The sequence below is a fragment of the Ursus arctos genome, unplaced genomic scaffold, assembly GCF_023065955.2.
Source record: "Ursus arctos isolate Adak ecotype North America unplaced genomic scaffold, UrsArc2.0 scaffold_17, whole genome shotgun sequence".
Classification (NCBI taxonomy): Eukaryota; Metazoa; Chordata; class Mammalia; order Carnivora; family Ursidae; genus Ursus; species Ursus arctos.
Genome location: NW_026622841.1, coordinates 43,550,483 through 43,564,966, shown reverse-complemented (window position 1 = coordinate 43,564,966; position 14,484 = coordinate 43,550,483). Strand labels below are relative to the sequence as shown.

General features: G+C 35.1%; 1 protein-coding gene across 3 annotated transcripts in view; it reads right to left on the bottom strand.

Moving 5' to 3' along the window:
* Positions 1-2,675: 2,675 nt before the first annotated feature.
* Positions 2,676-14,484, bottom strand: part of SS18 (SS18 subunit of BAF chromatin remodeling complex) — an 83,008-nt gene continuing 71,199 nt past the window's right edge. For all 3 annotated transcript variants that reach the window (XM_026496133.4, XM_026496134.4, XM_026496132.4), the window contains one exon: positions 2,676-4,451. In XM_026496133.4, coding sequence (XP_026351918.1) covers positions 4,425-4,451 — 27 coding nt within the window. In that variant the 3' untranslated portion in view covers positions 2,676-4,424. The remainder of the gene's footprint in view (positions 4,452-14,484) is intronic.

Genomic DNA, 14,484 nt, shown 5'->3' with positions numbered 1-14,484 from the left:
AAATCAAATGCAACTCAAATTAAATCCTGAGATAGCACTTTTTAAAGCCTACGACAACTGTAAAAATTAACAAGGCTAATACTCTGGTGCTGGCAAGGATTTATTTTTTTAGGGGAATACTTTTTAAAATGTACACAGCCTTACAGCTAACATACTCAAAATTTACTATATAGAAATATCTCAGGGGCGCCTGGGTGGCTAAGTCGTTAAGCGTCTGCCTTTAGCTCAGGGCGTGATCCCGGGGTCCTGGGATCCAGCCCCATGTCGGGCTCCCTGCTCTGCTAGGAGTCTGCTTCTTCCTCTCTCACTCCCCCTGCTTGTGTTCCCTCTCTCACTGGCTCTCTCTCTCTCTCTGTCAAATAAATAAAAAAAATAAATAATCTTTAAAAAGAGAAAGAAAAATCTCAACAAGAAAAACCAACCAACCAAACCCTTGCCAGATCGCTTATGAAAGCCTTGTTTTCCCAATATAAAAAATTAGGAACAACACAGAATAGGGAGCATTCTAGATATTTCTAACATTTAAAAAAAAAAAAGGAAGTTACAAAATAGTATGGCTAGTATATAACTCCATTTTTGTTGAAAGAGACAAAACAGTAATAGATGTTGGCTTGTGTGTAAAATCAAGCTGGGGGGTGGCGCCTGGGTGGCTCAGTCGGTTAAGCGTCTGCCTCTGGCTCAGGTCATGATCCCAGGGTCCTGAGATCGAGCCCTGCATCAGGCTCTCTACTCAGTGGGGAGCCTGCTTCTCCCTCTCCCTCTGCCTGCCGCTCCCCCTGCGTGTGCTCTCTCTCTCTCTGTCAAATAAATAAAATCTTTAAAAATAAAATAAAATAAAGTTGGAAGAAATGTATCAAACATTTTAATAACTGTTACCTTTAAGAGATGAAATTACAGAGCATGTTCACTTTTTGTGTAATCTGTTTTTGCTACTGTCTTCATTATTTAACACGAATTACATTTTGTAAGTGAAAGAAAAAGCAGTGGTTTATTCATACAAATTTTGAGATGGTTTCTAATCACTAATACTGAATATACAAAATTTCAAGAGCAGGAAGCATCCTGGTACCAAAGTGTTTTTAAAAGAGTACAGTTGACTCTCTTGAACCACAAAGGAGTTAGGGGCACAAACCCCCAACCATAAACGAAAATCCATCTATAACTTTCTACTCACCAAAAACTTAACTACTAATAGCGTACTGTTGACCAGAAGCCTTACCAATAACATAAACAGTTGATTATATTTTATATATGTATTATATACTGTATTCTTACAATAAAGTAAGCTAGAGAAAAGAAGCTGTTATTGAGAAAATCATGAAGAAGAAAAAATAGACTTATAATACAGGACTGTATTTATTGAAAAAATCCAATAAGTGGACCCATGCAGTTAAACCCATGTTGTTCAAGGGTCAACCGTACTTCTATAACGGTACTTAGCAAAATAATTCAAGGATGTAGTGTTTGCTTCCATTTGTGGGTTGGTGTATAAACAACACAAGGTTAGCCATGGCTGCCTCCTAAGTGAACCAGTTACCTAAGTTAGGTTAATGGTCCCTGGGGTTCATTATAACATCCTCTCTACCTTGGCATCTGTTTGAATATTCCACTAAAAAAATTAAAAGCAAAAACATGTGCCAAAAACAATGTGCCACCATAACTCTACAGAATAATGCTAATATGTTCTTAAACAACTAAACTAGTAAAGTATTTTTTAAAATGTTGATCAATAATCACCAGGCTCTTTTTTTAGTAATGTTCTGCTTCCAGAATTTTATAGGACGGGGGCGCCTGGGTGGCACAGCGGTTGAGGTCTGCCTTCAGCTCAGGGCGTGATCCCGGCGTTATGGGATCGAGCCCCACATCAGGCTCCTCTGCTATGAGCCTGCTTCTTCCTCTCCCACTCCCCCTGCTTGTGTTCCCTCTCTCGCTGGCTGTCTCTATCTCTGTCAAAAAAATAAATAAAATCTTAAAAAAAAAAAAAAAAGAATTTTATAGGACGGCATGATATTTCTTCATTATAATACATTTTGATAAAATAACTTCAGTTTTGGGGAATATAGTCTATATGGGGATGTCAAATTTGGTAGAAAGCTCCCGGTATAGTTAGTCTTCTTACTAGGTATCAAAGGAGTAAGGTAATTTTTGTCACCACCAATTAAAAACTTTTACGAAATAGGACTGTTATAAAACAATTAAACCTTGCAAATGCACTAGTCTCTAGGAAGAAAGTCCTGGAGGAAATTCTGCTTATTAAAATTGCAATTTTAGTTTCCATTAAAAGGAGAATAAGACAACAGAAGATGGGTTGGCAAGACAAATTATTTCTTAATGTCAGTTGAGCTTATTTCAAAAGAGATAACATATCTACACCAGGTTGGGTTCAGTACAATTTTGTCTCCTCAACTCATTTATCTAATTCAGTCATCTTGATTATAGCCTCATGGACTTCATTTTCAGAGAAAGAATTCTATAACAAACAGCCCACACAACATGCTGATTACTGAACAGTTAATTCTAATTAACTTGGGCATGGCAAGAGAATTTTGATAAAGTCCTAGAATACAAATATAGTCTGCTTATACCACACTAACTTATATAAAAAACCCACAGCAAAGTCTCCAGACAAAACAAGAGAGTCAAAGAGATCTAATTTAAAGAAACAAATGAGAAAATTAAAATCACAAATAATTTATTCTTCCGTTAGAGTTGATACAGTTTTAAATAGCAACAAAGTACACAGTGGTGGAAAATTGGCACAGAACCTATAAGCATTTTCAATCACAATAAGGCTGTCCATGCTTTATCTGTTCAAACTTGATGTCCATTTTCTACTGACCAAGTTGAAAAAAACTCTACTCGGACCTTAAAACACACACACTCTCTCTCATACACACACAGAAACACATTAAAATTCCTCCTTTTGATTACAGTATGTTGAGAACAGTACATTTTGCTTATTCAAATTTATGGCACCCCTTCTGTTTTGTTTCCAGTTAGAAGTGGGAAAAACCAATTCAATTATAAAGAATACATCTTATTCCCTGGGCATAGGCAACTGTGATGAAAATAGCAACTTACCTTTGGGCTAGATGTTTTCAGATTATGCTTAAATAATTGTGGTTATAAACTTCTCAATGCATGATTTCCTGCCCAATGCAATATCCCTGAATATAGCTAAAGTAATCAGGCACAGGACAGTCTCAAATATGATTAAATATGTCATGCTAATAAACAAAGTGATCTAGGTTGCAACCTCTATGCTTTTAATACAGACCAGAAAAAACCTCATCAATAAGCACTTTCCTAAACATCTCTTTGTATTACATTAACCAACATAAAAAGGGAAAAACTTAAAAGTGTCCTTTTATAAATGGCATTATTTCCAGGGAAGAAAGTTGAAATAAAGGTTTGTAAAGTCTCCTGAACTATTAAAACCAATTGTTCTTCTAATGTTAAAAAATAAAATTACTGGATCAATGTTGACTCTTCTTTGATATCATTTAAAAAATGCTTTGACATTACTTACTAAGTTCCCTGATTACTCAAACAAAGTAAAATTAACACTTCCATTTTCAGTTATTGCTATTTTAGGAGAGAATTACCACTTCATTTACATGAAACTGCTACCAAGATTCTTCAGATCCCACATGAAGTAATTCTTATTGCCTCACATTTTAAAACTGTATTATAAATGATCTTTATAAAAAGGTTTTAATCCACAAAACTGGAAAGCTTTTAAAAAATGTCTTTTTACTCAAAACTATCACAGTGCCCTTGATTATCTAACAGATAAAAGGGATCTGAATCTCCTCTAAAGAACATAATAGTGGACATATGGTGTGCTTTGTCTTCTCCCTCACCTGTATCTTTTATAGTACACCATTTTGAGACCAACACAATCAAGCATCCACCATGCTCCAATCCACATTAACAGAGGATTTCTGATTCTGTCCAATGCGTAGTGTACCGCCTTGCATATTCACCACATGAAATAAACATAATATACAAAATATTGCTGCTGTAAAAAGTGTACATTTCCCTCTTCCCCTTACAAAAGAATCTGTGGAAAAGTATTAAATTCCCTTAACCTTCATAAACATACAAAGCTGTTCACACCTTTCAGTCTGTAACAGTCCATTTGAAACACAGTTCCCAAATCATTGCAAATTGGTTATGTCATTGTATTTTCTGTCCAATGTTGCCATCTAGAGTAGAAATGTGAAATCAAGAGTATTTTTTAGCTACTAAAGCCTTTACAACTAAGCCACAAAGGCTGCTTACTGATGAAACAGCCACTTATCCACAAGGTTTTTCCAAAAACTAGATGGAATGGAAGGATCTCTTCACACAGAGGTGTCCACAGTGCTGAGGTGACAATATGGCTGCTAATAGATACTGGCTATTGGAATGTAAGTACTTTTTCACTGCTGGTAATTTCCATACTGTCCCTAAAAGATAAATTTAAAAATACAATTAGATAATGATTTGAGCATAGTTTGACCATAATAGTTTGGCAAAGAAAATTACAAATAAATCTTAACACTGTCATACTACAAAACTGACTTCATTGACAACAAACAAAAACTGCTATATATTCAGGTACATAGTATCTTTGTAATTGCCCCTGATACTATATTCAATTGCAAATGGATTTCAGAGTCTTTGAAACTAGAATAGTACCTATCACATAGTAGGAATTTAAACATTTGGTGAATTTTGTTGAACTGAACTGAGCAAGAATGAGTGAGTTCTGGTTCTAAATCCTGCTGTGGTACGTACTGTGTATTAATTAAGTGCTAGTGTAACAACTCTGTGACTGTTCAGCTTATTATAATAGCTATTACGAATTAACATCAATGGTATTTGGAATAAGTAGCAAGGATGGAAAGATGCCTGGGAGATAAAGGGGAAAAACCTTCCATCCATACTAAAGAAGCTGGGCTTTTCCCTGAGGCCAACAAAGTGTCAGCAAAGGCATTCAGACAGGCAGCTGGTACACAAAATCAAGGGAAGTTTGTTTTGTTTTTGTTGCTTTTAATAAGATAGACTTGAAGGCCTGTAGGCTGACAGGACGGAAGAGACAAAGAGAGTACAGATAAAAAGAGGTGATAAATGAAGGAGCAGAATTCTACAAGGGAGGTAAATAATGTACAGTATAGCTGTTAGGGTTAGATTTTAGAGAAGAGAAGGGATATCTCTTCCTCTGGAAAAGAAAAAGAATGGGAGAAGAAAAGAGAGACCTATTAGAAAATACATATTTTTAACAAAAACTTCCTAAATGTTCTTAAAAGCACCTATTTTCCAAAAACAGTACTCATAGGAAGCACATAATCAGCTGTTTCCTTTGGCTAAATTTCCCCCTCCAAGTCATATTTATCATTTTCTATCAAGAAAGTATTCTAGAATTGAGCTACTTCTACACCTCAAGAACCAGCACCCTAAAACTTGACATTTCCATAGAAATAGATAGATACATTTGAAAATCTGTTGAACGCCACTATATATCTAATTGAATAATGCACTATAAAGAGAATTAAGGCATTTTAAAAATATTAATGTCCTTTCCATAGCTATAGTCAACAAAACTTAAAGTCAGTGCTCATCTTGAAATATTTATTTGCTTTAAAATACTCTTAAAAGAAAAAAAAGTAGCACAGGGGTATATAAAAACAGCATTAGTAAAATGTTGATAATTGTTGAAGTTGGTTGACACATATACAGGGATTCATGATACTACTCTTTTTTTGTAGTTGTGTAAAGATCCCTACAATACAAAGTTTAAAAGAAGAAATATAAGCCAGTGCTTAGCATCAGGAACTTCTTATTCAACTGCTAAATTCAGCTTCAGTATTTAGGGTAATCTAAGTCCCAACTCTACTGCTAACTTTCCATCTGAGTCAAAAAAAGCTCTGAGACTCATTTTTTTCACACTTAAAAGGTAGGACTGTAACATCTCCATCTCTAGATCTCAATTTTCTTTCCATTCATGGCTACATTAATTCCTTCATCATCTGTTTGTTAGGACATTTAAATAAGAGAGGACATGAGGAAGGGCTTTTAAAAATTTTAAAATATTATAAATAAGTAAGCCTCAATGCTGGAGGGAAATGCTCCCCTAGTGAATATGTATAATGAGATATTAATGATGAAAGTGACTTGCACATATTATGAATGATGTGAAAGCAGAAGAGAGGTTAAGAACTGCTGTGCTACATAAATATAAGCTATAATTTATCTACTATATTATGAATTACTTGAGGGTAGTAAGGGTAGGGACTAGGGCTTATCCATCCTGATGTCCCAAGTACTGAAGATTGCCTGGCACTGACACGTAAGACTTCTTCAATAATGTCTGCCAAATACTATATTCAAGCAATTATAAACATTTACTGAGCAAATATTATAAGCTCATAACCATAATAAATTTGAAAAACAGGGAAGGTAAAACTTAGAAATAAATAAAGTACAATTACAGAAGTTCTATAAGAGTTCAGAAATGAAAAGATTAACACAGCTAAAATAATCAGAAAAATATTTCAGAGAATGTGGAAATCTTAAGAAAATAGTAAAACTCTGAATTGCAGAGAAAAGAAAATGAGGCACTTCAAATAAGGGAATAGCTAAAGCAAAGGCAGGCTGGAAAAATAGGTATAGAACACTTAGGGAAGTGGAGTGTAAAAAGGAATATACAATAATGAGAAGCAGATGCTATTAATTACTTGGTAACACAGAGCCTGAAGTAACAGAAAGAAGAAGTCTGGCTAATACTAATAATAGCAATCCCAACATATAGAGATATAGCAATCTCTGTATCTCAGTTGAACTAAGACCTTACCATGTGTCAGACCCTACACTAAATGCTTTGTGTCCATCTACAACCTGTAAGTAAATATTATCTCCATTTTATAAATGAAGAAATTGAGATGCTGAGAATTTTAAAAAGTTGACCCATGCTTGATCACAGTGCTAGGACCAAATCAGATAACAAGTAAGCCCAAAAAAGTACACTGTATATCTGCAACCATGAGCAAATCCCAGAATTAAAAAGTATAGGTTTGGGAGCCAGACACCAACTTCTAGCATTAACTCCACCACCTAACATAACAGCTTCTCATCCTTGAGAAAGTTACCTATCCTCCCTTTCTCAGTTTTCTCATCTAACAAGTGAGAGTAATTGTAATCACCTCAAAACGTTATTAGAACAGAAAACCTGGAACTGCTCTACAAACTACTCAAGTCCTCACTGATATTACTGGAGGCAGCCGGGGAAAGTGGGCTCTAGTCGTCAGTACAGGCTCCAGTCACTCAGAATGTGCCACCCAGCTCCACCACTTCTTGGCTCTATCCTCTGGGCAAATCACTCCAACTCTCTTCAGCTTCTCTATGTCTGCTGCTTCAATATTTTTTTTTAATTATAAAATTCCTCTGACTAGGGTGTAAAGAATGAATGAGAAAGGAAGCAAGAAGACAGTGTGGAAGGATCTTGCCATGATGAACCTAGGAGATGTTGATGGTCTCAACTAAGATAAGGCGGTGATTACAGAGAACTGGATGAATTAAAGAACTTTAGGAAGGAGGGTTAACAAGATTACAGAAAAATATTTCAGAGAATGTGGATAGATAGATAGAGGGAGACAGACTTGGATATAAAAAGTGGCACTTGGCATTCTAGCTTGATAGTACCTCTCTTCTTTGATAGGGAATAAATACAGAAAGGAGTAAGTTTGGGTAGAAAAACTATGAATTTATTTTGGCTATGCTGAACTGATATACTTATGATACCTCTAAGTGGAGATGTCCAGTAGGCATCTGATTTTGAGAAGCAAGAGTCAGACTACAAATAGAGATCTGGGAGTCAAGAGCATGGTAAATTGAAACCATGTGAGTAAAGGAGATTATCTAAGGAGAGTGTACTAAATGAAGAGTTGTCCCCAGGCTAGAAACCTGAGCAACACCAATCACCTTTAACTTTCTTTCTTTTATTCATCTAATCATATAAAAGTCTTAAAATTATTGTCACAATACTTTTTAGGGATTTCTTTCTGTATTCTTATGATCACCATTCAAATTTAGGAAGTAAAGCCCTTATTCACTTATTTATACTTTATTTATCAATATTTACTGCTAATTGGTATGTTCTACTAGGTGATAGAAACTCAACAGTGATAAAAAATAGACATGGTGATGTCTTTAAAGGACTGATATTCTAGGGGAAGAGAGTACGACAATAAATAACACATAATCTATCACATGGAGATACATGCTACACTGAAAAATTTAAGCATCTAACATAATTAATAAAACTTTCCCACTAAAATGAGGAAGAAGGCAACCACCACCCCTTTACAACACTGTACTAGTAATCCTAGCTTATGCAATAAGAAAAAGAAATAAAGGTATGCAGATGACATGATCATCTAGGTAGAAAACCCCAAGATTCAACAACAACAACAAAAAAACCAAGGTTAACATACAAAAGTCAATCACTTACCTATATACCAGCAATGAACAAGGGGAATTTGAAATTAAAAACAATACTATTAACGTTAGCACAAAAATGACAATTAGGTATAAATCTAACAAAATATACATAAAATGTACATGAGATAAACTAAAAAACTGATGAAACAATTTTAAAAAAGACCTAAATAAATGGAGAAATGTCACATGTTCGTGGATAGGAAAATCAATATTGTTAAAATGCCAATTCTTCCAAACGTGATCTAAAGAGTCAACACAATTCCAAACAAAATCCCAGCAAGTTACTTATGGTTACTGACAAACTGATTCTAAAGTTTACAGAGAGAGGTGGAAGACCCGGAATAGCCACACAATATTAAAGAAGAACAAAGCCAGAGGACTGAGAGTTCTGACTTCAAGACTTACTATAAAGCTACAGCAGTCAAGACAGTGTGGTACTGGTGAAAGAACAGAAAAATAGATCAACGGAACATTTAAAGAGAGCCCAGAAATAAACCCACATAAATACAGTAAACTGATCTTTGACAAAAAAGCAAAGGTAATACAAAGGAGCAGAGAGTCTTTTCAAAATGGTGCTGGAACAACTGGACGTCCACATGCAAAAAAACAAATCAAGACACAGATCCTAAACCCTTCACAAGAATTAACTCAAAGTGGAAAATACACAAGAATAAAACTCCTAGAAGATAACATTGAAGAAAACCTAGGTGACTTTGAGTTTGGTAATGACTTTTTAGACACAACACCAAAGGCATAACCCATGGAAGAAATAATTGGTAAGATGGACTTCATTAAAAGTAAAATTTGTTACTCTGCAGAAGACAATGTCAAAGGAGTGAGAAAACAAGCCATGAAGACAATACAATATTTACAAAAGACACATCTGATAAGGACTGCTATCCAAAATAACAAAATACTCTTAAAACTCATCAATAAGAGAACAAACAACCCAATTAAAAAAATGGGTCAAGATCTGACCTGACATCTCACTTAAGATATAAAGCCAGCAAATAAGTGTATGAAAAGATGTCCACATCATGTCATTAGGGAAATACAAATTAAAACAATGAGATGCTGCTACACACCTATGAGAATCGCCAAGATCCTGAACACTTAACAACACCAAATGCTGGCAAGGATGTAGAATGACAGATTGCTGCTGAGAATGCAAAATGGTACAGCCACTATGGAAGACAGTTTGGCAGTTTCTCACAGAACTAAACAGACTCTTACCATATAATCCAGCAAGCGTGCTCCTTGGTTTTTATCCAAATGAGTTGAAAATTTATGCCCACACAAAAACCTGCACATGGAAGTTTATAGCAGTTTTATTCATAATTGCCAAAATTTGGAAGCAACCAAGATGTGTTTCAATAAATGAATGGATAAACAAACCAGTACATCCAGACAACGGAATATTATTCAGCACTAAAAAGAAATATGCTATCAAGCCATGAGGAGGACTTAAAGGCATATTACTATGAATGAAATGCCAGTGAAATGAAAAGGCTACATACTATATGATTCCAAGTATATGACATTCTGGAAAAGGCAAAAATATGAATATAGTAAAAAGACCATTGGTTGCCAGGGGTTAGGGAGGAGAGAGAGATAAATAGGGGGAGCATAGAGGTTTTTTAAGGCAATGAAACTATTCTGTATGATACTATAATAGTGGATACATGTCATTATACATTTGTCAAAACCCACAGAATGTACAACACCAAGAGTGAATCCTAATGGACACTATGGACTTGGGGTGATAATGATCTCTCAATCTAAGTTCACTGATTATAACAAACGGACCACTCTGGGATGCTGATAGCAGGAGAGGCTATGTATATGTAGGGGTAAGGTTTATATGAAAACTCTCTGTACTTTGCACTCTATTTTGTTGTGAACCTAAAACTGCTCAAAACTATAAAGCCTATTTAAAAAAAATTAAAGCACGCTTCCAGTCAAGATGGGTTTACCCAAAAACCACTCAAAACATATGAAATGATCACATTCAGGACACAAGGTAACAAAGAAGAGCAATTTGAGAAATTGGAAACAAATGAGGTGAGCCCTCTGGTTATACATTTTACTGCATTGAGAGTCTCTACACTGCAGTGTGTGGAGTGGAACTAAGGCTGCATCTGAGTTAAAGACACAAAGCTTAGAGTCTGGAGGGAAAACAGGAGCTAGAGTTCATAGGATAGAGTACTAGAAAGGAGAGAAATGCACAGAAAGAGAACTGTGCAGGTATGCAGAGGAACTCTCTTGAGTATTCAGTATAGTACTGATATGCAAATGCATTCAAGGAAAATATCAGTCTAAGGAAAGAAACAACCAAAAGAATTAGAGAAAACAACACTTGGCACTCATAAAGAAACAGATATAGTGCTTACTTCCACCAGCGAAAGTGAAAAACCTCACAATTCAAGGGCATTGGGTCAGGTACTCGAAAAGTTACTTAGCAGAAATACTTAGCAGAGGACTAAACACAGCTTTGGTCCTGACTAACAAACCTTAAAAGCAATCCCCAGAAGATCAAGATGTGTCTACGTTACTTAACTGTATCCCAAAACAAAGCTTAAGAATATTTCTAAGAATACATATGTATCTACCACAAGAGTAAAAGTGATATTCATAATTTCTGGCATACAATCAAACATTATCATGCATACAAAGGATGAGAAAAATGACCCATAATGAAAAGGAAAAAAAAAATCAATCAAAACTGACCCAGATGTTAAGAATTATCAGGAAAAAGATATTAAAACAGTTATCATACTTGTATTCCATATGTTCAAAAATTTAGGCAGAGACATGGAAGACATAAAAAGGACCCAAATTGAAATTCTAGAAAAAAACCCCAAACTGAAATTCGAGAGATGAAAAATACCCGGGAATGGATTAAAAGTAGATAAAACAATGAACAAGAAAACATTAGTGATTTTTTTGACACAGCAAAAGAAACTACTCAAAATAAAACAGAAAAAAAGGAAAACAAGAAATAAAGTATCAGTGAACTATGGTGGAAGTTTAACCAGCCGAATATACATGTAATTGGAATCAACTAACTGTGTAATTGGAGAGGACAGAAAGGGATACACGGGTAAGAGAAGGGAAAATACTTGGTCAGAATTTTTCCCAATTTGATGACAACCAAAAAGCTACTAATCCAAGAAGATATATGAACCCTAAGCATAAAACACAACCAAATAATTTCATAAAGGGAAAATCTTAAAAAACAGCCAAAAAAACAAATACCAGGGGTGCCTGGGTGGCTCAGTCGTTAAGCATCTGCCTTTAGCTCAGGGCGTGATCCCAGGATCCTGGGATTGAGCCCCGCATCAGGCTCCCTGCTCCGCTGGGAGCCTGCTCCTTCCTCTCCCATTCCCCCTGCTTGTGTTCCCTCTCTCGCTGGCTGTCTCTCTCTCTGTCAAATAAATAAATAAAAAATCTTAAAAAAAAAAAAGATAAATACCAACTACCAGAAAAGAAAGAGAAGAATAACAGCAGATGCCTCCTTAGAAATAATATAAGCAAGATGACAGTGGAGCCATATTTTTAAAGAGCTGAAAGTAAAAAAACAAAACAAAACAAAAAAATAACCTGTCAAACTAGAATTCTATATCTAGAATAAATATTTTTCAATAAGGAAGAGGGGCGCCTGGGTGGCTCAGTCGTTAAGCATCTGCCTTCGGCTCAGGGCATGATCCCAGCGTTCTGGGATCAAGACCCACATCAGGCTCTTCTGCTGGGAGCCTGCTTCTTTCTCTCCCACTCCCCCTGCTTGTGTTCCCTCTCTTGCTGGTTGTCTCTCTCTCTGTCAAATAAATAAATAAAATCTTTAAAAAAAATAATGGAACTTTCTCGAGCATAGAGAAACTGACGACCTGCGTAACAACAAATGTTAAAAACAATTTCCTTTCCTTCACGCAAAAGAAAATGATACCAGATGGAACTAGGAATCCACCCTAGGAATCAAGAGGACCAGAAATGGTAAACAAATGATTTTTTCTTATTATTTAAATATCTTTAAAGGATAATTGCTTTTTTAAAACAAAATAAACTCCATATACTATACAGTTTATAACACATGTACAAGTAAAATTTACAACACTAACACAAAGGTTGAAAAAAAAGAAATGAAAGTAAACTTTCATTGTATATGTATGTATACTACACATAAGGTGGTATAATATCACCTAAAATATGCTACAAGATGGGTGAACCTTGAAAACATTACACTAAGTGAAAGAAGCCAATCACAAAACAACACATATTGCATGACTCCATTTATCTCAAATACCAGAATAAGAAAATCTATACAGACTGAAAGTAAACTACTTGTTTCCTAGGGCTGGATGTTTAGAGAAAAATGAACAAACTAAAGAAAAAAAAAATCTCATTGAATGGTACACTCTAAAATGGTGAGTTAATTGAATGGTATATGGATTATATCAAGATAGTTTCTTTTTAAAGCAGAAAAAAAGTTCAAAATAAGACAGAAAAAGAAGAAAAAGAGAATAAAGAACAAAATAAGAAAAAAAAATCAAGATGATAGATTCAACCAAATCCATAATCACATAAAACATAATGTAAAAACCCCTCCATTAAAAGGCAGAGATTGTCAGATTGGATAAAAAGGCAAGACTTGACAAATGCTGCCTTCACAAAAAACAATTTAAATATAAAAACACAAATATGTTAAAAATAAAAGGATTAAGGGGTGTCTGGCTGGCTCAGTCAGTAGAGCACACAACTCTTAATCTTGGGGTTGTAAATTCGAGTCCCACATTGAATGCAGAGATTACTTAAAAATAAAATCTTTAAAAAAAATAAAAGGATAAAAAAAGACATGTAATTCTATCAATAATCCAAAGAAAGTTGGTGTGGGTATATTAATATCAAAAAGATCTCAGAGCAAAGAATATTATCAAGGATAAAGAAAGTTATTTCATAATAGTAAAGGAATAAATTAATCAAGACATAAAATTCCTAAAAATGTATAAACCTTATAAAGGTAGCATTAAGATACACGAAGCAAAAATGGACAGAACTGCAAAGAAAGATAGACAAACACACTATTATAGCCAAAGATTTTAATATGTTTTCCTCAGTAACTGAGTAGAAAAAAAATCAGCTAAGTCATAGGAGACTTGAACACTATCAACCAACTTGATCTAACATTTATAGAACATCCTCACAGACCATATTGTGGGCCATAAAGTAAGTCTCAATAAATGTAGAAGAATTCAAGTTAATTAATGTTGATGGAATTATGATGATGGAACTAAATGAGAAATCTGACAGAAAAATATCTGGAAAATCTCCAAATATTTGAAAACTAAATTATACACTTCTAAACAACACCTGGATCAAAGAAGAAATCAAAAGCAAAATCAGAAAATATTTTCAACTGATTGAAAATAAAAACACAACATATAAAAATTTGTGGGCTGCAGTTAAAGAAGTACTTAGAGGGGAATTTACAGCAATGAACACCTAAATTAGGAAGGAAGGCAGTTCTTTTTTTTCTTTTTTAAGATTTATTTATTTGACAGAGAGAGAGACAGCCAGCGAGAGAGGGAACACAAGCAGAGGGAATGGGAGAGGAAGAAGCAGGCTCCCAGCAGAGCAGGGAGCCTGATGCAGGGCTCGATCCCAGGACCCTGGGCTCACGCCCTAAGCCGAAGGCAGACGCTTAACGACTGAGCCACCCAGGCACCCCTGCAGTTCTTAAATCAATGAGAATTCAGCTATTACCTTAGGATATTGGAAGAGATGAGCAAATGAAACCCAAAGCAAGCAGGAGAAAAGAAATAATAAAGAAGAGGGCAGAAATCAAGGAAAAAGAAAAACAAAGCTGGGGAGGGTGGCAGGGGGAATCTATAAAACAAAAAGCGGCTCCCTGAGAAGATCAATGAAGTACATAAAAACCAGTAGCCAGATTACTTGGGGGACAAAAAAAGAGAAAGATGGAGAAGATACACATTACCAATACCAGAA